A 26,346-nucleotide genomic window follows, 5' to 3' on the forward strand; every position below is an offset into this window, starting at 1 on the left:
CAATTTAGACTCAATGGCGGGTTTAAATCCCTGATATTTAAACTAAAGTCCAAGTTGTCATTCTACTAATCACCAAAGCTTAGACTGACCTTAGACTGGAGTCTAACTTGCGGCAAAATTTAGACTCAGCAGGGGGCAGGTTTAAGGAAGGTCTAAGCTCGCTACGGAGAGAAAAAATGGCCATTCATGTTGTATTTTATAGTGTTGTGTTTTTTTTTCTTTTTTACTTTTATAGTGATATATGATAATCAATATTTTCTCAGAAAAAATTACTTTTAATGTCAGTTAAACAGAAGAAGGGATAGGAAATTTTTAAAAGAGAAATTATTTCATTGTCTATGTAGGAATTTTCCAACTAATGCATGGTGTTGGAACTAATGCAGGCTATTATCTAAATGGTGGCCGATTGGGAAAGGGGGAGATGCAGCGAGACCTGGGTGTCATGGTACACCAGTCATTGAAGGTAGGCATGCAGGTGCAGCAGGCAGTAAAGAAAGCCAATGGTATGTTAGCTTTCATTGCAAAAGGAGCAGTATAGGGCAGAGAGTTTTAAGTTGTAAGGGTCTTTGAGAACCCAAGTATTGCGCGTACGGATCTGAGGAAGGACATTATTGAGAAAAATGGCCATTCATGTTGGACTGTTTATGAAGAAAGTGGATTGTTTATACTCTCTTTTTTTCTTTTTACTTTAAGGGGTTGGAAGGCTGATATATGATAATCAATATTTTCAGCTTAAGGATAATGGGGGAAAGAAATCCTTTTAAAACCGAGATGAGAAAACTTTTTAGTTCTAATCTCTGCCACAGAGTAGTTGAAAGTTCATTGGCTATATTTAAGAGGGAGTTATGTGGAAATTTTTATCAAAGAGAAGCAACGGGATATTTCATAATCAGCCATGTCATATGTGGCGGTGCAGGCTCGAAGCACGAATGGCCTACTCCTCCTAACTAATGCTATGGTGATGATGCAGGTTTATCACAGCCATCTAGTCCAGGAGGTGGCATCCCACATAGCCCAATGGAGAGGAGCTTATATCTCCTTCCCATCAACTCCCCAGCAAGTTCATGACACACAAAATGCTTTCTACCAGTATTGCCTCTTTCCTGGCATGATAGGGGCAATTGATTGCACACATGTCCCAATCAGAAGTCCAGGTGAGGACCTCGCTCAGATGTTTGGCAATCGGAAGGGCAGATATTCTGTGAATGTACAGGTAAATGTAAATGTTAAAATCATTTTATTTCTGAGAAATATTGAATGAAATCCTTTCAAAGATTTCTGAATTCATGGTTTTACATGAGAAAATGTAGTTGGCCAAAACAAAATAAATGTGTCATAGCACCTTTTTTTCTCGATAATTGTAATTCTATCGGCTAGTAACATCAGGAGAAACTCTTTCTCGCTGGCGTCCCAGTTTCCTTTCCGCTGTTTCTTTTTGTCAGCCATGTTGAAGTTGTCGTCTGCTCGTGCTTCTGCTATTGCATTGCACATGTGCAGTACAAGCAGACAGTTAGCCTTGCCTTAGACTTTAGTCTAACTAAACCTCGCTAGCAGAATACCAAATTGTCCTTAAACAGAGCGTCGGGTTTAGTTAGACCGAGCGGCAGGTAAATGTAAAAATTGTCCCTAGTGTGTTCATAGGATAGTGTTAATGTGCTGGGATCGCTGGTCGGCGCAGACCCGGTCAGCGCGAAGGGCCTGTTTCCACACTGTATCTCTAAACTAAACTCCAAAGACGTACAGGTTTGAAGGTTAATTGACTTGATGTAAATGTAAATTGTCCCTAGTGTGTTTAGGACAGTGTTAGTGTGCAGGGATCGCTGGTCAGTGCAGTCTCAGTGGGCTGAAGTGCCTGTTTCCACGCTGTTTATCTATACTAAACTACAAAGAGTTTACCATCAGGCAGACGCCGCCACCTCACCCATCCCCAATGCTGCCGCCCAATCCAAATGAAGAATTTAATAAACTTTGGGCTGGAGCGCCGTGTCTGGAGAGCTGGGACTTAATCATGTCTCCACAAAACATTTTTCTCTTTGGAACAACCGTCCTTTAAAAGCCTAACTGGCTGAGCAGGTCCCATGACCCTGTATGTTGCTTCATGCCAAACCTGGCCTCTGCCTATCACAAGTTTTTCCCTTTGGCCTATTCATCCCTGCCCCAATTACATTCAACTTAAAACAAATGTATTTTTGCTTACTTAATTCCAATGAAAGGTTTTTAACTTAAAATGCTAATTCTAGTTCTCTTTCCATAGATGCTGCCTGAACTGCTGGCCACTTCCATTTTTTTATTTTCCAGATTTCCAGAATCTGGAGTTGTTTTACTTTTGTAGTTCAGCTATAGATACATAAATTTATGTTCGGTCAAGACGACCTAATACGAATTAAGCTCAAATTTGTTCAAGTACTGTTTGCCCAGTGCAAATATTGGCTGGCACTTATGCTTATCAGCTTTTGATCAGACTGATTTATTCCAATCTAATTTAATAGAGATCTTCTCTAAGATATGGAGGAGGTTTTTAAGTAGACTGTTGCAACAGAACAAATAAATTACAACTTCCATCCGGCACTCCAATACACCTGGACCATTTCCGACACTTCCCTACCATTCCTTGACCTCACCATCTCCATCGCAGGGGACAGACTTCTGACCGACATATACTACAAACCAACTGACTTACATGGCTATCTGGACTACACGTCTTCCTACCCTGCCCCCTGTAAAGACTCCATCCCATACTCCCAATTCCTCCGCCTATGCCGCATCTGCTCCCAGGATGAGACGTTCCACACCAGGGCATCGGAAATGTCCTCGTTCTTCAGGGAACGGGGATTCCCCTCCACCACCATAGATGAGGCACGCACCAGGGTCTCTTCCATACCCCGCAACACTGCTCTCTCTCTCCATCCCCGCACTCACAACAAGGGCAGAGTCCCCCTAGTCCTCACCTTTCACCCCACCAGCCGGCAAATACAACAAATAATCCTCCGCCATTTCCGCCACCTCCAACGTGACCCCACCACTCGCCACATCTTCCCATCTCTCACCATGTCTGCCTTCCGCAAAGATCGCTCCCTCCGCAACTCCCTTGTCAATTCTTCCCTTCCCTCCCGTACCACCCCATCCTCGGGCACTTTCCGTTGCAACCGCAAGAAATGCAACACCTGTCCCTTCACCTCCCCCCTCGACTCAATTCAAGGACCCAAGCAGTCATTCCAGGTGCGACAAAGGTTCACCTGTATCTCCTCCAACCTCATCTACTGCATCCGCTGCTCTAGATGTCAGCTGATTTACATCGGGGAGACTAAGCGGAGGTTGGGCGATCGTTTCGCCGAACACCTCCGCTCAGTCCACAATAATCTACCTGAACTCCCGGTGGCTCAGCACTTCAACTCCCCCTCCCATTCCCAATCCGACCTCTCTGTCCTGGGTCTCCTCCATTGCCAGAGTGAGCAACACTGGAAATTGGAGGAACAGCACCTCATATTCCGCCTGGGTTGCTTGCGTCCGGATGGCATGAACGTTGAATTCTCCCAGTTTTGCTAGCCCTTGCTGTCTCCTCCCCTTCCTTAACCCTCGAGCTGTCTCCTCCCATCCCCCCCGCCCTCAGGCTCCTCCTCCTCCCTTTTTCCTTCCTTCTTCCCCCACCCCCCATCAGTCTGAAGAAGGGTTTCGGCCCGAAACGTTGCCTATTTCCTTCGCTCCATAGATGCTGCTGCACCCGCCGAGTTTCTCCAGCATTTTTGTGTACCCATTATTTACCTTGTTCCATATTAATGATCTACTAAATCTAAGAGCCAAGGTCTTCTTTCCTGGTTCTGGTATTACACAAGATGCAAAGAAAATAGAAACACTGTCAAAGACAAGTTCAATACAAGAAAATGCTACAAAACATTCTCAACCTTCTTCCCCTGATTAAAGGATAGTGACATGTTATAAGCAGTTTTTCACAGCAGTAAAGTGGATTGGTCTTTTACTTACTCACTATTCATGGGGTTTTCAGTGGAATCAAGCATTAAACCCTGAACACCCCCACTACTGGGCAGTATTTTATTGGGGGGGGGGGGGGGGGTTCTGGAGCGCTAGTATGGGTGTTGTGGGCTGAAGGGACTGTTAAAATCTGTTAAAAGGGCTAGTATGCAAATTGTGCGCAAAATGGATTCTTGGGCTGGCATCTCAGTCAATCAAGCCTGTTGTGCTGGCAACTCACTCACTCACGGCTGGTAGGCTGGTAGTTGACTCACGGCTAATCCTTGAAATTCTATTTCAAGCAGGGTATAAGGCCACCAAATTCAAGTGCAGTTTCATACCATTTGAAGTAGGGTGCAAAGCCACTAAAGACAGCGAGTCGTGACCTCTCCCTCCTCCATCTTGCAGAGACTAAGCCACACCCACATTTCCAGGTTTTATAACCCCCCCCCCCCCCCCCACCCCACCAGAAAAGGTGTGGCTTTCATGGAGTGATTGACAGGAGAGAGATTCTCAGCATTTAAAAAAAAAAACTAATAACACTTTTATTTTTCATTGATGGGAAGAATTCTCTGCACCTGCTTAGCGGAGGGGGACTGAGTAAGATGGCCAAAAATCACAGCCGTAAGTGGTAGCGTTTTATCTAAAATCAATATACAGTGCAAACAGGAAGTGCATTTACAGTAGTGCCTTTTAACTTCAAGCCAAAGCACCCAAGCCGCCATTTGCAGTAAGTAGTGCCTTTCAACATCATGCCACCATTTGCAGTAAGTAGTGCCTTTCAACTTCAAGCCAATGCATCCACACCACCATTTGCAGTAAGTAGTGCCTTTCAACTTCAAACCACACCCAAGCTACACCCAAGCCGCAATTAGCAGTAAGAGGTGCCTTTCAACTTCAAGTCAAAGCTCCCAAGCCACCATTTGCAGTAATAGTGCCTTTCAACTTCATGCTACCATTAGCAGTAAATAGTGCCTTTCAACTTCAAGCCAATGCACCCACGCCCCCATTTGCAGTAAGTAGTGCATTTTAACTTTAAGCCATTGCACACAAGCCACCATCTGCAGTAAGTAGTGCCTTTCAACTTCAAGCCAAAACTCCCAAGCCATCATTTGCAGGAAGTAGTGCCTTACAACTTCAAGCCAAAGCAACCAAGCCACCATTTGCAGTTAGTACCAATTTGCAGTTAGTAGTGCCTTTCAACTTCAAGCCACCATTTGCAGTAAGTAGTGCCTTTCAACTTCAAGCCACAATTTGCAGTAAGTAGTGCCTTTCAACTTCAAGCCAATGCACCCACGCCCCCCATTTGCAGTAAGTAGTGTTTTTCAACTTCAAGCCACACCTAAGCCATCATTTGCAGGAAGTAGTGCCTTTCAACTTCAAGTCAAAAACTCCCACCATTTGCAGTAATTAGTGCCTTTCAACTTCAAGCCAAAGCAACTAATCCACCATTTGCAGTAAGTAGTGCCTTTCAACTTCAAGCCAAAGCAACCAAGCCACCATTTGCAGTAAGTAGTGCCTTTCAACCACATGCCACCATTTGCAGTAAGTAGTGCCTTTCAATTTCAAGACCAAGCCAACCGGGGGAGGGGGGAGTTTCTGGAGCACTAGTATGAACCATTTTAGAACCAATAGACATTTTTTGCAAGTTTTAGAACCAATATTCCTTTTTTTGTAAGCTTCAGAACCAATAGATATTTTTTTGCAAGCTTTAGAACCAATAGAGATATTTTTGCCAGCTTTAGAACCAATAGAGACATTTTTTGCAAGCTTTAGAACCAATAGAGACACTTTTTGCAAGTTTAGAAACAATAGACATTTTTGTTGCAAGCTTTAGAACCAATAGACATTTTTTTGCAAGCTTTAGAACCAATAGAGACACTTTTTGCAAGGTTTAGAAACAATAGACATTTTTGTTGCAAGCTTTAGAACCAATAGGCACTTTTTTTTTTGCAAGCTTTAGAACCAATAGACAAATTCTGCAAGCATTTTAGAACCACTAAGGGCACTTACATTTGAGTAGACATGTGTTCAGTGTTATTCACAGCTCAGAGAAACGCGACCCTCCGCCTTCCTCCATCTTGAAGAGACTGAATGAGGCACACCACTTCCTGGTTATATAGTCCCTCCCCCCCTGCCGCCAGCGGGGGCAGCAGAGAGAATGGGGAATTTTGTAAAATCATTAATATCTCTGTCATTTTTCATCGACTGGAAAAATCCTCGGCACACATGCGGCGGAGGGGGGCTCTGAGCGAGGTGGCCAAAAATGACGGCCATAGGTGGCGGCGTTCTCTCGGAAATCGTAGCACAGATCACCAAAAGCGGTCAAGAACAGAGTTTTAGTAATATATATAGAAGATAGATAGATATACGTAGTTTGTTTGTTTATACTATTCTTATAACAAATGTAAAGCACTTAGGCCAACGAGAGTTGTTTTTTAAATGTGCTATATAAATAACTGTGACTTTACTTGACTTGACATGTTAATCATCCTGTACATCGAATATCTAATCTTGCATAATGTACAATATGGTTCGAGCAAATTGTTCACTGAAATGCCACACTATAGCATTACGAAAGTATAGTTTAATCACAGGATGCAGGAAAAATCGTAAACAAAATCAGATATATATTTTTTTAATTGAACTCGTTTTAAGTAAACAAACCAAATTCCATCATAATGGGTCTATTTTAAAATAGGGCAATGGACGATTTTGAAATTTAATGTTAATGTTTCAAACACTGTAATAAAGTAGTTTGATATAACAAAGTGCCGAGAATAAATGTATTAAAAATGCAACATGGCAGAAGCATTGGTTCAAGCAGCACCAGCGAGAAACGGTGAAGGCTCCTCTGATAGTTTACCTTACAAATCTTGAAGAAAAACAATCTCGCATATTTCTGTTCTTGGCTTCACAAAACATGTCTCATTAAAGAGTGTTTCATTTTCTATTGTTCATATGACGAAAAAGCACAAGCATGATTCTGTTGGCACAAAAAGCTGGAGTAACACAGCATTTAATTAGTTTTTGGCTGGAGAAGGATCTTGACCCAAAACGTCACTGGAATTATTTTCCCCAGAATGACTGTGGAGGCAAAGTCAGCGGATATTTTTAAGGCAGAGATAGATAGATTCTTGATTACCACGGGTGTCAGAGGTTATGGTGCGAAGGCAGCAGAATGGGGTTAGGAGGGAGAGATACATCAGCCATGATTGAATGGCAGAGTAGACTTGATGGGCCAAATAGCCTGATTCTACTATTCTTTATAGATAATAGACAATAGGTGCAGGAGTAGGCCATTTGGCTCTTCGAGCCAGCACTGCCATTCAATGTAACCATGGCTGATCATTCCAAATCAGTACCCTGTTCCTGCCTTCTCCCCATATCCCCTGACTCCACTATTTTTAAGAGCCCTATCTAGCTCTGTCTTGAAAGCATCCAGAGAACCTGCCTCCACCGCCCTCTGAAGCAGCGAATTCCACAGACTAACCACTCTCAGTGAGAAAAAGTGTTTCCTCGTCTCCGTTCTAAATGGCTTACTCCTTATTCTTAAACTGTGGCCCCTGGTTCTGGACTCCCTCAACATCGGGAACATGTTTCCTGCCTCTAGTGTGTCCAAACTCCATAGATACTGCTGCACCCGCTGAGTTTCTCCAGCATTTTTGTGTACTATTAACAATCTTATATGTTTCAATGAGATCCCCCTCATCCTTCTAAACTCTGGTATACAAGCCCAGCTGCTCCATTCTCTAGCATATGACAGTCCCACCATCCCGGGAATTAACCTTGTAAACCTACGCTGCACTCCCTCAATAGCAAGAATGTCCTTCCTCAAATTAGGGGACCAAAACTGCACACAATACTCCAGGTGTAGTCTCACTAGGGTCCCCGAATTTGTGGAAGGACATTCTTGCTATTATGATCTATAGGGTGATTTCACCAAAGGTCAAATGAGCGTAGATCCCCCCTCACGTGACCGAAAATTTTAACTGGAGGACATCTCTCAGTTTGGTACATGTAAGTGAATGGGGAAACACGCACTTTCCCACCCGTTAAAAACATGGAAAACGGCCGATTTTTGAGCTGAAATTTTCTGTGCTAGTCGGGGTGACCGTGAAGCACAGCGACCTAAATTCTCAGGCAAAACAAAAGATAGAAAGTGAGGTAATTACAAGAGGGAACTGAAGGTGGAAAGCGGCGGAAGTGAACAGCCGACAATTGCCGTGGTGATTTTAAGATCCAAAATATCTGGAATTATCGCGTTTGCTCGCTGAATTTCATCAAAAGTAAGGCATTATTAACTTACTTTTGATGAAATTCGCGAGTCGCAGATATTTGGATCTTAAAATCACCACGGCAAATGTCGGCTGTTCACTTCCGCCGCTTTCTACCTTCAGTTCCCTCTTGTAATTACCTTACTTTCTATCTTTTATTTTGCCTGAGAATTTAGGTCGCTGTGCTTCACGGTCACCCCGACTAGCACAGAAATTTTCAGCTCAAAAATCGTCCGTTTTCCATGTTTTTAACGGGTGTGTTTCCCCATTCACTAACATGTACCAAACTGAGAGATGTCCTCCAGTTAAAATTTTCGGTCACGTGAGGGGGGATCTACGCTCATTTGACCTTTGGTGAAATCACCCTATTCCTTTTCTTCAGAGATGCTGGCTGTCTGACCCGCTGAGTTCCTCCAGCCTTTTGAGTCTATCTTCGGTTTAAATCAGCATCTGCAGCTCCTTCCTCCACGATTCATTCGGCAGTTGTGTGTGGCTCCAGGGGCGCGGAGCGGACGCCGGGTCTTGAAGGCAGTGCGGGGGCAGCTGGCGGAAAGTGCCCTATCGCTTGCATGTTAACGCGTGCAGGCGCAGCGGCGGGCGGCCTGGTCCTGGTCCTGGTTCTGGTACCACTGCCTCCCTTCCGGGTTGTCAGCTCCGGGTTTCTGGGCACGTCATGCGCGCGGCTCCGCTTTAGGATCTTTGGTTGTGGGCGCTCGCGCTGGGGCCGTTAGTCCAGTTCCTCACGCGCCGCAGCCCGCGCTCCCGCCCGCCCGCCCGTGCAGTCCAGCTCCAGCTCCAGCTCCCCACGGGCCGCAGCCCCGCCCTCCCGCCCGTGCAGTGTAGCTCCAGCTCCAGTGCAGTGCCAGCTCCCCACGGGGCCGCAGCCCGCCCGCCCGCCCACCAGTGCAGCTCCAGCTCCAGCTCCCCACGGGCCGCAGCCCGCCCACCAGTGTAGCTCCAGCTCCAGTGCAGTGCCAGCTCCCCACGGGCCGCGCCGGACCTTGGACTCAGGCCGCTTTGCAGCCCTCCAGTCGCTGGAGCTCCTCACGGACATCGCCAGGGACTCGGGCCCGGACCGCGGCCCGCAGTTAGTCGAGCTCCTCACGGACCAGGCCGGGGTCACTCACAGGCCTTAGCTTCGGGTCGCATCGAGCTCCTGCTGGGCCTGGGCCTTGGACTCGGGCCGCTCACATCACTGCCCGCCACAGCCGACATGTCGGGGCCGGTGGATCCGGACGAATCGTTCGACTTTCTCTTCAAGGTGGTTTTGATCGGAGACGCCGGCGTCGGCAAGACGTGCGTGGTGCAGCGCTTCAAGTCGGGCATCTTCGTGGAAAGACAGGGCAACACGATCGGGGTGGACTTCACCATGAAGACGCTGGAGATCCAAGGCAAGCGGGTGAAGGTGAGCGGCAGTCAGAGTGTCTATAACACCAGGGCAACACAGTGCAGGATGGAGCTGCGGTTGCTGGTTTACACCGAAGATAAACTCAGCGGGACAGGCAGCATCTCTGGAGAGAAGGAATGGGCGACGTTTCGGGTCGAGTGCTGGAGGAACTCAGCTGGAGAGACACAAACGTCGTCTGTCATTCTTTCCACAGATGCTGCCTGGCCCAGCAGTTCCTCGAGTTCCTCAGCAGTTTGTGTTTGGATTACGATTCCAGTATATACAGTTTCTTGTGCCTTAATTGCAGAGGATAACAGAAGCGTTAACAAGAAGCAACTTCTCAACCAATTCTTTGTACCACTTTCTTCTGGGACCAGTCTTTCATATGGTCCATACCAATGGGCCCAATGGCCGGTCCCTATTGTAACCATGCTTTGTTCTTGTAGAGAGGGGAATTATATTTTTTAAAGAGGTACTATTAAGTTGACAAGATGAAAGAGAAGAGAAAGTTGGCAGAAATTGGTTTGCATAAGGTTTTATTCGCACCTGCGGTAACTTGGTGACACTGAACTGGGCAGACACTACAGAAGTGAAATTCAATCAGTGTCACGCTTAATATACAGAGTTTGTTGAGTAAATAAACAATATAAAATTGTATTTAGAAATGTGTTTTTCACACATTTTAATAATGCTTTGCATTTGGCTTTTAAAGTATTTGTATACCCTTTTATGAGTTTTTGATGTACTCAGCAACACTACCTTGGGAAACACTACCTGTTTTCAGAATTCTTCTTCTTTAATATACAGTTATTTCAATTGTTCAAATTATACTTGTAATTTTTAATCTATCCAGTTCTGCTTTCTTAAGGGCCTGTCCCACTTGGGCGTCATTTGCACGTCACGCAGGTGGCATGCGAAGATTTTGTGAATCCCAAAATCCTGGGGTGCTACGCGCGTCACTGCTTATGCCACCACACCTCACCTCGTGCTTCGTGACACGTAAATGATGTTGTGTAAATGACACGCAAATGACGCCCAAGTGGGACAGACCCTTTAGTTTGAATCATAATCCTCATCACTCGTTTTATTTTGAAGAATTTAATACCTTTATGCTTAAATCATTTTAATTGATATGACATTTAATTTATATTGACAACCAGGCCTCATTTTTAATATTTAAGATAGTCCTTGGTTGGCTGTATCATTTCAGTTATTGACTTCTTTAAATTCCCATCTATGACTGGCATTTGTGTTGCGCAATATATTGCCCCTGAAGATAGCTGCATTAGTCCCATTTTTTTTTTTAAATTTTAAGTTGAAATAGTTCCATAAACTGTAAATCTTAAACAGAAATTGCCAGAAATACTGAGCAGATCTGACAACATCTGTAGAGACAGAATTACAGTTAATATTTGACGGTGATCATTTCTGAAATATTTCCAATACAAACAAAATCACCCTCTCAATTTAGAGGATTATTTATTTTTTTGTTTTACCTGCACTTTCCAATCAAGTGAAGTCCCTTTACTTCTAACAATGCAATTATGTATCTATAATTTTGTATATATGTCATAATATGTTCTTGTATTATCTCAGTTTCAGATGATAGGGGCCCTAGTTATTTGGAATTGGGCTTGAAAGAGAAATAACATTAACAAAAGCAGCTGCAACCCAATCAGTTCAGACTCTCAGATTCAAAATATTGTATCTGTGTTTCATTATCCTTTGTCAAGATGTGAAGAATCTTAAGGGGACAATTTATTCTTAAGGGGACCCTCTGTTTAGCAGTGATGTTTCTTCTTTTTCATTTATTGCTCACATGTTTTTCTCTGTCTTCCAGTTGCAGATATGGGATACAGCTGGACAAGAACGATTTAGAACGATTACACAGAGTTATTATCGAAGTGCTAATGGTGCAATTATCGCTTACGACATTAGCAAAAGAGGAACGTTTGAATCTGTGCCACGGTGGATAGAAGATGTGAAGAAGTATGCAGGTTCAAACATTGTACAGTTATTAATTGGTAGGTTTTTTTCTGCAGGTTGGAATAATGCACAATGATTAATCGGTAACTTTCTCACATAGTTTAAGGAGAATGTGGACATCCTTGGCCAAGAAAGTAAGCATGAGGATTAGTAGCTACAGCTTTCACTTGCATGTTGTATTTCTCCACAACTGTTTCGCTACTCTTCATCTTAAATTAAGTGTCAGTGCATTGGTAGTGTGGATTATTATTGATCTTAGTTTGTAATTTGTTTAAACCCTGATGTTGCCCCTTTTGAAACTACATGTAAGGCACTTCTATCTCTGAGTGGACAGTGAGAGGAGCACATATGAAGGATACTGATTAGATATAATGGATGACGATAGACCGGTACCTCTTCATGCTGAGTCATGGATTTTGCTGACTTTCCCGACTGGGTGCGGTTGCTGTTTTGTCCACCCAAATGTGTTGGCTTAGACAACGTATTTTCAATGTTGGAATGAAAACAATAAGGAGATAATTGATGAGAATGGCCAATGTTTGCCTTGACCTTCATTACGCTGGCAAGCTTACTTCCCATAATTCTATTTTTCTTATACAAGTCCCCATAAGTCAACCGTGGCAACTCCAATGGACCTGCACTTTCCTGAAGCATTTGAAGTCAGGGATGCACATTGTTACAAGTGGAAAAGGCTGCCATTATGTACATTAAATTGTGACATTCAGGTGCAAACAGCAATCAATAGTTTTGTCTGTCCTTTGGTATTCCAAAATATACAAACTCCTTGCCTTCTCAGCATGCTGAGTAATGTAAAAAATAATACTAATCCCCAAGGATTTAGTGAAGTGAATAAACAGTTGACTGCATACTGTTAAATGCCCCATTGAGTCACCAAAATAAGTTCACAGTGATGTATTTTAACAGGATGTGATAAGCAGAATGTTAGTAGGTCTCAACAAACTACCTGATTCCAGATAATGTCTGTTAAACTGCATGAGGTTCTATAACTTGGGGCTTCCATTTATAATCACTCGCATGATTGATTTCAACTCTATACGTGGCGACTCTTTGCACACCTCATATATGGTTTGCAAAACAAAAAAATGGTCACATGTGATAATAAAGTATCAATCAATCAGACCATACACTCATGATGCTCAAAGACTCTCAGGTCCTCAAGGACCCATCTGTTTGCAGGATCTTGTGAGGCAGATACTTCATTAAATAACCTGTAGTTTTCGACATCAGAATTTGTTGACTTGGTTAAATGACGGTCATGTATTCATCCTTGACTATCCTTTCATTTCCATTCCATGATCGGATTTGAGAAATCTCCTCTTATGTAGAGTGTATGACTAAAGTGTAAAAGCCTCCCTAGTACAACTGGAGAATTTTGTGGCTGTGCGACTAACACTGAAATGCGTACATGTCGGTGAGAGTTATGAGTGACATAAGCTCTCTGACAAAGACAGGAACATGGACAGGAATCCCCCATCTTTGTTGGACAGGACTTTGGTGATCCACGCAAACAGGAGGCATAGAGAATGGTGCTCCAGTAACCACATGTGCCTTTAAGTCATGTTCTCCTGTGGCAAGAATGAGCAAAATCTCACTTTACGTCCTCTGGAAACCAAAAAAAAGAGGTAGTGGTAGCAGGATGCTTTCATTCGCCACATCTTCCCCAGTTAGATTTGTGCTTTATTTTTGGTTAGGGTTGGATTGTATAAACAAACAGCCAAGAATATCACAGCATAAGACCTCTCCATGCATGTACGGACAAGCAATAGCCGGGGGGGGGGGGGCAGAATGATTACATCACCATCTCGGAGAATGGGATTTATTTCAATATTTATTTAAAGTCGGGTATTTATATCAAAGAGCAGTGGATAGAAAATAACAGAGCTATGACTACAAACCATTGCACCCGCTCCCAGTGAGAGTCTGAATATCTTTGACAATATGTCATTTGGCTGGACTATCATGGTCGCCGGACTCTGTAATGCTGAAAGCTTGATCCAATCATTGGTCTGCATGGAGGATGGAGTTTCTACAACTATTGAGGATATTTCTTCCATTATACTTTTAATGTGCCTCAGCAGAATTTGTATCAGTCGAGTCATTTTGAAGGTGTTTAGTGTAGTTTATTGTCAGGTGTACCGAGGTACAGTGAAAAGCTTCTATTACATGCTAACTGTCAGCAGAAAGTTAATACGATTACAATCAAACCATCCACAGTTTACAGATGCATGATAAAGGGTATAATGTTTAGTGCAAGTTAAAGTTAGAACAGAAACTGAAAAATATTCCTGCTGATGTGGGGTGCAATAAAAAAAAGTTTGGGAAGTTTGGCTGATGTAGTTCCTTGAATTTCGGATTTGTGTGGCAGGGATCAAGGTTCTATCTTTGGGTCATTGTTGCCTCTTTATAGACAGAATAAATTGAAGTGGTTTTAAGGGCCAAATGCCTTCATTTTAATTTTTTAAAGGTTGAATGGTGCTCTTTGCTGCTGCCTTGACTTACCCAAGCACACTTAGTACATTTTGGGTATTAAATCCTGATGCAATCCCCGGTGCAGGTGACTATCTAACAGGATTTTACATCCTTAACACTTCTTTTCCAAGAGGTAGTGTACCAAACAAAATATTGAGATATTAATGTCTGTTTTTCATCCAGACATGCTTCTCACATTTTGAAATGCTGTCCATGAAATATATTTTGTTCTTTGGTTACTGAATCATTATTACAAATAATTAAGTTGTAATGCAGCACTTGAAGTCAATGAATTGCTTTGTAAAATTGTGTTAACATCAAAACGTAAGTTATATGAATCTTATCTCTACCCAATACTGCCACCCTTCTCCACTGAAATGAACAGAGTTGCATCATCAACAACTATAACCTGGTGACAGGAAGTCGATGCTCCTTATCTGCAGGAAGTTAACTTTGCCATCAGAATGACAGTGGCAACAAGAACCAACAGGAAGTTAGTTCAGGTCTTTCATGTTTGTCTGAGGGATCTTCCAGAGTGATTGTCAGTTTTAACCATACCTCTAGGGTTTATAGCACTGATAAAAAAAAGTCTGAGATGGGTGTGCTTTTTGTTTACATTGAATGGGATCCAATAATAACACAAATAAATCCAGAGCTGCCAATTCTGAAATTTTAGCTTGATATATTCCTATTTTTCTGAGTTCCATATGTGTGTGATGTTGTTTTTCTGCAAATGTAATGTAGAACATAAGCACGGCTGAAAGGTTTGAATTATTAGAAAATAGTCTTGCTTGCCAATACTTTGCTGTACTTTCAGTTGAATGTGGTGGCCATACGATGCATTCTGTCCTTTTATTTATGTGACGGACTATTTCTATTGGGCTGTTATTACAAAGGGTTAAGTTGCTCTTACATGAGATTGTTACCGCAGAGAATGAGGCTGTTCAGCACATTGTCTGAGCCAGCTCTCCTCCAGACCAACTCTCCCGTTCAACCCTCCAGCCTTTTGTCTGCAGCTTTGAAAACTTTTCTCCACAAAACATTTAATTGCTGCATGGGGCCATAGTGAAACCTGCCTCCACTGCATTTGCAGGCAATGTATTTCAGGTTCCAACCACAGACTGCTTTTTTTACTTAAACAAAAGGTTTTAACCCACGTCACTTCTAATTATTTTCCCCTTTACTTTATACCCGTGACCTTTAGCCCTTAACCTCTTCAGCACTTGGTTTCTTCAACAAAGGAAACAGCTACCACCATCCACTCTGTCCATGCCTCTTATCCTTTTATATACTTTCATCAAATCTCCTTTCAGCTTGCTCTTTAAATACCAGTGCTAGTCTCTCTCGCCTTGATACTCTTCCTCATCTGAGGATTCATATATTTATAATATTATTTCTAATAGTTGTCAAATCCCCTTGCAATCATCTTGTAACGTGGCAGCAAACGCGAACGGATGATGCCAGATCATTGTGCAGCATGAAGTTCTCTGATTCTGTTGATAAAGACCGGAATTGCTCCATTAACTGCTTTTTCAACTTGTTCTGCCCTTTCAATTATTTGTGCACACACCCTTCCCCCTTCTGCATCTTTTTTTTTAGGTTCATGTACTTAGAATTTGATTTTTTTTTAGAAGTTTAATTGCAACAGGTCAGCTTTTAAACATGGTGGTTGTATCAGTAACACAGCTTTGATCCAGTTACTTTGGTCCCTCAGTATGTTATATTTGAATCAGTTGCTTGTTAATGTGTAATGCAAAATCATGGCACAACTTCTGAAAGAAAGGAACTTCAAGGTGAAGAAATGCTGAAGAATTGTTCTTGAAGTCTCTTACCCAGGATCTGGGCGGATGTACCAAAGAAGGCATTTCAGGTAAATTAAATGCTGGAGTAACTCAGGCAGCATCTCTGGTGAAAATGGGTAGATGATATTTCAGGTCAGTCAGAAGAAGTGTCCCGACTTGAAACGTCACCAATCTATTTTCTTCAGAGATGCTGCCTGACCTGCTGAGGTACTCCAGCGGTTTGTCTATCTCTGGTATAAACCAGCATCTGCAGATCCATTTAATTACAATGAAGACTTTCAGATATCGTGTCTGCTGAAGCTATATGATTAATTCCTATCGTTGGTTCTGTTTCCTGACAACTTCGTCCATTAAGCATTTAGTCTTCAGTATCCTCATGAAAGTTAGCACTCAATTAATTTTATTATCCTTTCAGGCAGTGCATTTTGCATCAAAAGAACTTGCCTTTTTTTTTTAAATCCCCTATTCTCACTAATAATTTTGCTACTTGTAAATCCACGTTACTGCCAATGTAAATATTTTCATTTTGTTTTTTCTTATCGATGCCTTTTGTCATTTTGAATACCCATCATATTTTCCTTTTAACTTCCTTTGCCTAAATGAAAACAACCTTAGTTTCTGCAAAATGTCTTAATAACTTTAGGTTTTTAAATTCTTGATATCGTCCTAGCCAGCCTCCTTCCTTGCCATCCTTCTCAAACTGGGAGCTAACCAATGTTATTCATCATAACTGGCTTGCTTTTGTACTCTGCCTCAGTTTATGAAGCCAAAGATCTTCCTGGCATTTTAAGTTATTCACAGCTCATCTCTCTAGTACACTCCTTCTCACATCAATAGACCAACCATGCAGAAAAGGATTTTGTTTCTTTCATAAAATGGAAGCCTGTTTTTAAAACAACCCTGTTTATTAGAAACAGTTTTCTATGTATTATAAAAAGACAGTACTTAATTTATATATCTTAGCTCAATTCCAACAATCACGCAGTCTACATTAAACTAAACGAAAAAGACATTTAGAATATGGGTTTAATGTTTCAATAGTACAATTTGGAATCATAAAGAAATTATTGTTCACTGTCACACATATGTATGCTTTATATTAGTAGAATGTAAATTGGCATATTTTTTTACATAATTTCTTTTAATATAGCTTACTATATCTTAAGATGCTGTTATAGTTCTTTGATCATTTTCCCATTGAGATGTAACAGAGTAACAATTTTAAGGATAATTTTAATGGGGAATGTGGACCCTTATGGTAATATCTTATGAGCTAAATGCAAAACACTAATGTACTAATGTTGTTAATGGTGACAAAAGAAAACGTAGAACTACCTTTCTCTGATTCTGGTATCAAAGATGGGTAAACAAAAATGCGTATCACTTGCATTATGTCATGGTAATAAGTTTTAAATAAGTTTAAGTACGTTTTGTCATTTTGTTGGAAAAAACTTGGGAAATGTGAAAAAAATGTTTTCACAGAGGGAAGTGGGTATATGGAACAAAATGACGTAGTAAGCTGTAAAAGTGGGTCCAAATACAATGTTTAAAAGACATTTGGACAGGCACGGAGATAGAAAAGGTTTGGAGGAATATAAGCCAGTTGCTCAATGGGACCAACTTGATTGGTGTGGACAAGTTGAAGGTCTTGTTTAGTTACTGTATGACTCGCGTGACCTAACTGATTCTGATTGGAGAAGTTCTCTTCCCACACTGAGCTACTAGTCACCTCAACAGCAATCCATGTGTGACTAAATCTATAGCTTTGAGAACATGCCAAAGGCGACCTTGTCTGCAGATGTGCGGTTGCATTTCAGGTTTAATTGCATTTATCTGAAGCCCTCTGCTGCCTGTGGTTTCAGATTTTATGTCCAAATTTTATGTGCTGCAGTTTGTTGCAGCAAAACACTGGGAAGATCAAAGTCTGGATCTTTGGCTCCTGCTCTGGCTGTTTTTGGGGTGAGCTAGCTGTATTCAAGTTGTTTCCTGTTAAACTATGATGTACGCTTTAATTTCCCATCCACTGCATCACCCAATCCATCTCTATTGTATTACCAGTCTCTTCCTGTCCAGATCTGCTCCAGATCCTTATTTTTGCTCACTCTACTTTCTGGTCTAGTTACTTCCCAGCTGGCTTTCCATTCTCCATATTTTGTAAACTTCAGCTACTGTAAAACTCTTCCCTTCATCCTAAATCGTAATATGCCCTGCTTATCTATCACTTTCATTCCATCTATCCACAATGATGCAAGGTTTCTGGTAAACATTCCTATGTGGCATTAGCTAAGCCTAACTGTAGTTTGGTGAATACTCTCTTAGAATCAGAGAGTCTTACAGCATGGAAACAGGCTCTTTGGCCCAACTTGCCCATACTGGCCAACATGTCCCATCTACACTAGTCCCACCTGACTGCATTTGGCCTATATCCCTCCAAACCTATCCTATCCATTTACCTGTTTAAATTTTTCTTGAACTCTGCAATAGTACCTGCCTCAGCTACCTGCTTCAACAACTTGTTCCATACACATACCACCCTTTCTGTGAAAAACTTATACCCCTCATGTTCCTGTTAAATCTTTTACCCCTCACCTTAAACCTATGTCTTCTGGTTCTCGATTCCCTTACTCTAGGCAAGGGACTCGTTGCGTCTATCCGATCTATTCCTCTCATGATTTTGTACATCTCTATAAGATCACCCCTTATCCTCCTGCACTCCAAGGAATAGGGTCCTAACTGCGCAACCTCTCCTTATAGCTCAGGCCCTTGAGTCCTGGCAACATCCTCATAAATCGTAAATCTCAGCACTATTTCCAGCTTGACAACATATTTCCTATAACATGGTGCCCAAAACTGAACACAATATTCTAAATGCAGCCTTGCCAACATATTTTGCAACTGCAACATGACCTCCCAACATCTATACTCATTCCTCTGAGTGATGAAGTCCAATGTGCCAAAAGCCTTTTTGACCTACCTGTAATTCTGCTCAACAGAATTCTGCTCAAACGTGCTCCACAGAGCACTACCATTTACTGTGTAGGTTTTGCCCATGTTAGTGGTCTTAAAATGTCACACGTCACATTTCTCTTCCAAGGATTTACCTGATCACTGTTCTAACTTCCAACATTCAAGGGTAGCTTATCTCTTTAAAATATCCATGGAAGCACATGTTTTCTGCTGTAATTCTGTGGAGCTGATACTGTGGTCAGGGTGATTGTGGGGATCCATGAGGAGGACTTTTTCATTAAAACCATATTGATTATGTAAGGATTGGCAGAATACAAAAAATAGGAGCGATCTAACACCAGTTGTTGAATCTGGATTTTGCTGCTTGTGCAGAACATTATGGGATCTTTTTAAGATTCTTGAAGAGGGGCATCTAATGAAGTAAAGTGGGATTGCTGCACAGTTAAAGACACCACCTTTCCAATGGGATATCCATCCAGGGCTCTCTTGTCCCTGTCAGATAATTATTTTGAAGTTGAGGAGAAGAATGATCCTTATTGTTCGAGGCCTATGTTTATCCCTCCTATGATTCTGGGAGCTTGATGAACAGAGTCTGGCTGCTGCTGTGTTTCTGGCGCTGCAGAAGTTATTGCACCTCAAATTGGCTATGAAATAAATTGAACGATCCAGAGATTTTGAGAGTTGTACAAATGGAATTAATTTCTTTCTTTGGGACAAAAACTGGAATTGGAACAGAGGTAGAGACATTTCTGAAGAGTTTTGGGGTGACTCAGTGGCGCAACACTAGAGTGGTTGGCTTATGGCACCAGAGACCTGAGTTCCATCCAGACCTTTGATGCTGTCTGATTGGTGTTTGTACGTTTTCTCTGTGAAACTTATCTTGATCTTCCCTTGATTAATACGGGTGTCAGAGGTTATGTGGAGAAGGGAGGAAAATGGGGCTAGGAGGAAGATATAGATCAGCCGTGATTGAATGGCAGAGTATACTTGATGGACTGAGTGGCCTAATTCTGCTCCTATCACTTATGATCATATGTGACTGCGTGAGTTTTCTCCGGGTGCAGGTTAATTGGCTTGTGTAGGATAGAACTAGTGGTCGGCGCAGACTCGATGGGGCCCATTTCCACACTGTATCTCTAAACTAAACTATGCAACAGTGTTGTTAGGTTTAATCAGTGGTTGAAGAAAAGGGGATATGGAACTTTGCAAGTAATTGCGATTGTCATGTTTTGCTCATTGTTGGCTGATCGGCCCGTTTGAGTGATTTTAGTTTTTGAGAAACTGTTAGCTGATTGTGCTACAATGGGGGTAAAATAAAGTTAACATTTTTCTAAAGGTTTCTATTTATCATTGCAGGTAACAAGTTTGATCAGAGTGATAACCGAGAGGTTGAATACCAAGATGCCCAAACTCTTGCAGATCACTATGACATAGTGTCTGTATTAGAAACATCTGCCAAAGATTCTAGCAACGTGGAAGAGGCTTTTATAAAAATGGCCACGGAGCTAATGTTGAGGCACGGTGGGCCGATGTTCACTGAAAAAGCAACAGAGAACATCAAATTGAATAGCAAGGACGTGAATGAAGGATGGGGGTGTAGCTGCTGATGTCGCCCTTTAACTTTAGGTTCTGCATCTCATTTTCAGTCAGAAGGATAAACCACAAATGTGGTGTCGATCAATTGGAGCCTGTAACATTTTAGTCATGTGTTCTTGAAGACTTATGAACGTGCCCATTCCTCCCATTTGAAGCTGACAATCCAGTTATCACTGATCATGAGGTTTCGACATTCCATGTTCTTTGAAATTCCAATGAGAATCGTGGTCCAACTGCCTTAACTACTGATACTGAACAATCATTTCCTCTACCAGCCCTCTTTTGTAATTAATTTTATAGTTCTGAACAGAATATTTTGCAGAAAATATCTGAACATTTCAAATGTGAACATATAATCAAAATTTAATTAGGACTAATGTGGGACTGCTTTAGATTAAATAAAACTGCTTGGAAGTAGTGGGGGTGGGGGGGGGGAGGTAACTATTTTTCTTTTGCATATCTATTGTTGCCTTACGATTAAAAATGCATTCCAGCTATTTCATGTGCCAGTTCTGTATTGGGAAATCCTAGTAGAACTATGAATATTGTTCTTTTAAAATCAGCTCATGCTTTATCGTGTGGTATTGTGTACTTGTCTGACCTACTTTTATAGGTAGTGATTTAATCCAAAACTTGAATCAAATGTATCGCTATAGTAATTACGTTTTGAAAGCTATTGCGCACCCTTTATTCAGTGTTTTGTGGCCCACAACAGACTTGGCTGTTTTGTTGCTCCCAAGACAACGTGGTTCTCACTTTTGATTGGACATTATTGGAAGTGAAGGCTTGAGCTAACCTAGCATCTGAAATTACAACTCTGGGTATTGTGCTTTGTGATGCGTGGTTTTACATGGAATCTGGATCGGTGCTAACCTTATTATTGATTCCGAGTACACGGTTTGTATTGATAAGAACAAAGCATTCGACAGCAGACAATACTGATGAGGTATTTGACTTCCATTTGCAAAATGCCAGCAGGGAAAATCTCCCAGAAAAAGCATTGTGCACTTTATATATTTTGGTTTTTTTTAAAAAGCAAGTTCCATGTTAACAGCAAAAATTGGTTCTGAATCTGTTGTTAAACATGATTTATTTTTGTGTGGGGGTACTACAGTGATGGTGGGGGAACTGAATTTTTTTAATTGACTGCATTGCCCAACAATGTCCTAAAACTAATCTTGATTTTATTGAAAATGACAGCACTATTTTCTGATGACACATATTTTAGACCAATAGTAATATTTCATTATTCATACCAAAGAATGCAATTAGTCAGAGGACCCATTGGATGCAGTTAGATACATTATTTTCCAGAAGGCAATTAAATACAACTTTTTTATGCTTGTAATGAAATAATGGAATTCTGATATTTTAATAACTGGGTGAAGTGTAGTGCCTGCAATATTTAACTATATATGGAATTTTTTGCACAGATTGTTGTACTAACATCTAGTTTATTAATAATATTTTTAATGTAGATATACCGATTCAAAACTTTACTAGTATTACTTCTCTTTAATTTAAATATAAATATCCTATGGCAATATAATTGTTCTGTAGTGCAATCCTTTAATCAATCCTAACCAGTAATAGTTTATTGAGGATAAAATAGGTTTTTGGTGATCTGTGCTAAATGCACTTAGAACTGTCCACCAGTTTTACCTTCCATTCACATCAACCATATTGAACACATCTCTTCCCCTCCCCCCACGTGCACACACATTTTTGTTAATGCTATATTGTTTTTCTTTGCCCCATCAATTCTGGTATCTATTTCTGCCAACTGCCAACCAACTTCTGTACAAAAGTAATGCTTGGGATTTTCAGTTCATCTCCTTGTGAGGGATAAACTTGCAGTAAACGGATTGTCATGGGAAATGGAGACATTAATTCAAGAAGGATTGCTTTTCTAAGTTTGGGAGTAGTGCTACTGGGGTGGAATTTTTGTGTGTCTGGCATGACGTGTCACAAATGCCAATAAAGATCTGATTTTAGCTCCCAGTGAGAGGAGACAATCTTCCTACCACGCTTTGTGTAAATGCTGCCTGTTTCAAAATGAGAGGCAGCTGGCAACATGCAAGTCAGTGCAAAATGGCTGGTGGTATAACGGCCTGGTTCATAAAGATGAGGCTGTACAACAAAAGGACCAAGCATTCCTTACAGAAATCAGAGGTGTTACGATTTACTCCTAGAGTCGCCACGGAAATTTAGATATGATTTATCTTCCTTGGTTACCCCAGTAGCTTCCAAACTGAGAGCTCATGTTAGATGCCTTGGTCAGAAGGTTAAATTCTTAGGCTCCCATATTTGCTGGGAAGTTGGTGGGAGCTAGACTCACTATCAAAATAGTAGTGTTAAACTGATGCATTGGTAGGTATTGAGTTGCTCCGTTTTACTATACTAACATAAAACGTGCCCAAGTTGCCTGATTGAGCTGAATGTCATTCTAGACAGTACAATAAGGTAGCAAATCAAACTAGTGTACTAGATGTTTAGTTATCTACAGCCATTCATTTCTGTCATCCATACTATTGTCCTTGGTTATAACGGTGACAGATGATCAATGAGGTTTTCTCCGAGTATTATCATTAGCACAAAATGGAGGCTGTTGGATTGATTTTGTGACCAGTTTATTGTAAAAATGTGCCAATCTTCAATGCATAAAGCCTATCTAATTTATCCATAAATTGAAAGAAATCTCTCACGTTTGAATTCTTTTCAGCTGAGTGTTTACAGTTCATTCTTTAAAAAAAATCGGGTTTCTGCATTCTTGAGAATGCATATTCATAGTTCTTAATTATGTGTCACAGAGCAGGTAAAGATAACCTTTAATAATATTTACAATATTTTCTAGAATCCTATTATAATATTTCCTTTGTGTTAATGTTTTTTAAAGCAAGTTTTTTTTAATTCATAAATTCTAGTGGAACTTGCACATTGTGATATTAAGCAAATATCTTAACAGTTTTCTAGAGCGGAAAGTAATAAACACAAAATCTAGTTAAATTTTAGCCCTTGCTACATTCAAAATTGCCAGACCAAATATTCCAGAACTAATACAGCACTTTATTACCAATGTTAACAAAAAGATGTAGATAAGGGCTCCATAATAGGCATCTAGTGGTCACTAGTCTTTTGTATTCATTTTTACCTTTTATAAAGGTTCCTGTTTAGTTGTGTAGGATAAATGTGTCAAAATATCACAAGAAGAGGGGAGGAGGGAAACATGAGAAGAATTTTAAAGACTTGTTCTATGTACACATGGTACCACAAGGGAGCTAATGGTCTTTATTATGAACTTCAAAACTTATAACGTTTTTTCATAAATTAAAAGCAAAACGTACAATTAATAAAGGCCAGTTCTAAACTGGATCTTAAGTTTTTTGGAGTAAACTGCTATCCTGGGATAATTTGAAATGTTTGGTGCTGTGAGTAGATCAATGGTAAGCCCAGTTTTTTTGTTGAAATAAATCTCATCACTTGTCCCTCTATCGTTTCACACGGTGGCTAACTTGCACCGAGTACGCTCATGATTCTTGAAAAGCAAAATGTCAGCAATTGACTGGTTCTGTACTGGCAGTAATTTAATAAAGGGCTTAAAGAAACAATGTGCAACCAGATATTTTAACAATGAGCTCATCGTATGCAGTCTGCACTGCCTTATAGTTAACCATAGGGATATGCTCTCGTGTATTGAACCCATTTTGATAGAATATGTTATGTCAGGTGGGGGATCAAACAATGTAATTATGTTACCTGCTGCTCCAACTTGATCACTTGAAATATTTTACACATTTGTTTCTCCCTCTTCTTGGGTTCTAGTACCTGTATATCTTTTACATTTTATATATTGTCTATACTTGTAAAACATGTAGGCTGAATAATACAGATTAATTTGGTCAACAGATTTCCTAAGAAAAATGAGTGAAGTTGCCTATTGAGGCTTATTATTGTAAATTTTTCTTGGATTAAAATAAATTTTGGGCATTTAGTATATGTGTTATTCTTGATTGTGTAGTAAGCTCTGCAAATATTTGAGCTTCTCCATCAAAAATACTTCTTCATAAACAGGAAGAATATTTCTGGATTATCTGCTTGTCTGGTCTTGGTGAAATTGTATTTCATCCACTGGTGCTTTACACGTTGGATCCTCAAAGCTGACTGAGCAAACCCCTTTAATGTTTTCCAAGTATCCTGTCATTGTACCTTTTACAATAAATTGTAGCATTTCCTCCATTATTGGTGTTAGAATCATTTGGTATGTAATTCTGCATTTTTCTCATTTTTCAAGTGACATTTGCCTCTAATCAGCAGCAGGTAGGGCAAGATGCTATTTTTGGAGATTGCCATTAAAATATACACTGCTTTGAGGACACCTACTATGATATGTAGGTTATCAGGCCTTTTAGCCCCTCATTTTGTCCAGCACTATACATTAATACTAATTTCGTTCAGTTCCTCTATCTGTAGACCCTTGGTTCCCAGGCATATTTGGTAGATTATGTCCTTGTGAAGTAAGACTTCGAGTATGTGTTTAACTGTTCTATCATTTTTTTTGTTCTGAATTATGCTGTATAATTCTGTTCCTGATTTTGGGGCAATCTCCATTGGTCCAGGTCAACCGTTTTCTGTATGCATTGATCACTTCTACAGTAAATGTTACATGTTCCCTGCAAGTTTACTCTCACCATAATATTTTTGTCCTTTTAATATTTTAGTCTTTTGAATTCTGAACCGTGTCCAATTCTAAGGTCCATTGCATTTTCTGACAATGGCTTCTGTCGTCTCTTTGGAAAAAATATTGTCCATCTAATTTCCTTCGTAACCACAGTTGAGCCCTTTCTCTTGACTTATTTTTATGCCAGAAACGAATGAGTAATTGTAATTGATGCATATGGTTTTTGTAATACTATTTATTGCTTACCCAATGCCAACCTGTTTAATAAAAATTAACTGATCTAACATGGCCAATTCACACCTCATTATGCCAGAGTTTCCTTTACACAGATTCAGCACCCTTGTTTCTGATTCTTCTACTAGTTCATTAGAAGTGCTGTCTTCAATTATTCTTTAAAACGTGGCTGCAGTTCAGTACGTTGCTAGAAAATATGGTTGTAACTGTGTTTCCAGAGATGGAAACTTGAAGATTCACATAGAAAATAAAAGAAAGCTGTGTGCATAGACAGTGGTGACTTGAGAGACTGCTGGAATCTTGAGCACAAGAAATGCTGGGAGAACTCGGTGGTTCAGATGGCATTTGTGGAGAGAATTGGATAAAATACATTTTGTGTTGTCCTATTTTCATGGGGGGGGGGGGGGGGGGGGGAGGGTTGGGGAGGGGGGGGGGAGGGAAAGAGAAAGTAGATAAAGGTGAGATAGGGTGAATGGGGGGGTATAAATTAACAATAGGTAGATGCAGATGAGATGGGGTGTCACATAGGAAGAGGAGTGAAATGTAAAACCAGAGAGAGATATAGGTGGAAGGTGACTGGGCTAATAGTGGAGATAAAAGGGAAATTGGCTCGACTGAGAAGGAAAGGATGGGATATGAGAAAAAGGAGGGCAAAGGAACAGGGGATGCGCACCCATTTCCTCAATAATCCTGCCCCCTTCCCCACCTGAAACCTACAGCCCATCCTCTGGCCTCATAAATCATGCCTCTTCTCATCTTATCTCACTCCTTTCCACCTCTGGGGCATTGACCCCTCCCTCTGCAACTGGATACTGGACTTTCTAACTAACAGACCCCAGTCTGTTAGGCCAGACAACCACACCTCTTCAACCCTCACCCTGAACACCGGCGTTCCACAGGGCTGTGTGCTGAGCCCCCTCCTCTACTTCCTCTTCACCTACGACTGCACACCTGTATATG

The 26,346-nt window shown here is 41.0% G+C and overlaps 1 protein-coding gene across 2 annotated transcripts; it reads left to right on the forward strand.

The window, feature by feature from the left end:
- Nucleotides 1–9,128: 9,128 nt before the first annotated feature.
- On the forward strand, nucleotides 9,129–24,710 carry rab43 (RAB43, member RAS oncogene family). 2 transcript variants are annotated; one of them, XM_055648206.1, is made up of 3 exons: nucleotides 9,129–9,651; nucleotides 11,474–11,622; nucleotides 20,235–20,373. In XM_055648206.1, exons 1-3 carry the CDS (start codon nucleotides 9,460–9,462, stop codon nucleotides 20,236–20,238), a joined length of 345 nt encoding a protein of 114 aa, XP_055504181.1. In that variant the 5' UTR covers nucleotides 9,129–9,459; the 3' UTR covers nucleotides 20,239–20,373. The 2 variants fall into 2 exon arrangements, with proteins under 2 accessions (XP_055504181.1, XP_055504180.1); XM_055648205.1 differs by having other exon boundaries at nucleotides 9,131–9,651; nucleotides 11,474–11,657; nucleotides 20,235–24,710.
- The last annotated feature ends 1,636 nt before the right edge of the window (nucleotides 24,711–26,346 follow it).

The sequence above is a fragment of the Leucoraja erinacea genome, chromosome 16, assembly GCF_028641065.1.
Source record: "Leucoraja erinacea ecotype New England chromosome 16, Leri_hhj_1, whole genome shotgun sequence".
NCBI classification, from domain to species: Eukaryota; Metazoa; Chordata; class Chondrichthyes; order Rajiformes; family Rajidae; genus Leucoraja; species Leucoraja erinaceus.

Bases quoted from the DNA above. Each gene is read 5' to 3' on its own strand.
- rab43 (XM_055648205.1), top strand. From the start codon at position 9,460: ATGTCGGGGCCGGTGGATCCGGACGAATCGTTCGACTTTCTCTTCAAG. The intron at 9,652-11,473 runs GTGAGCGGCAGT...TCTGTCTTCCAG, and splicing joins TCCAAGGCAAGCGGGTGAAG to TTGCAGATATGGGATACAGC. The intron at 11,658-20,234 runs GTAGGTTTTTTT...TTATCATTGCAG, and splicing joins CATTGTACAGTTATTAATTG to GTAACAAGTTTGATCAGAGT.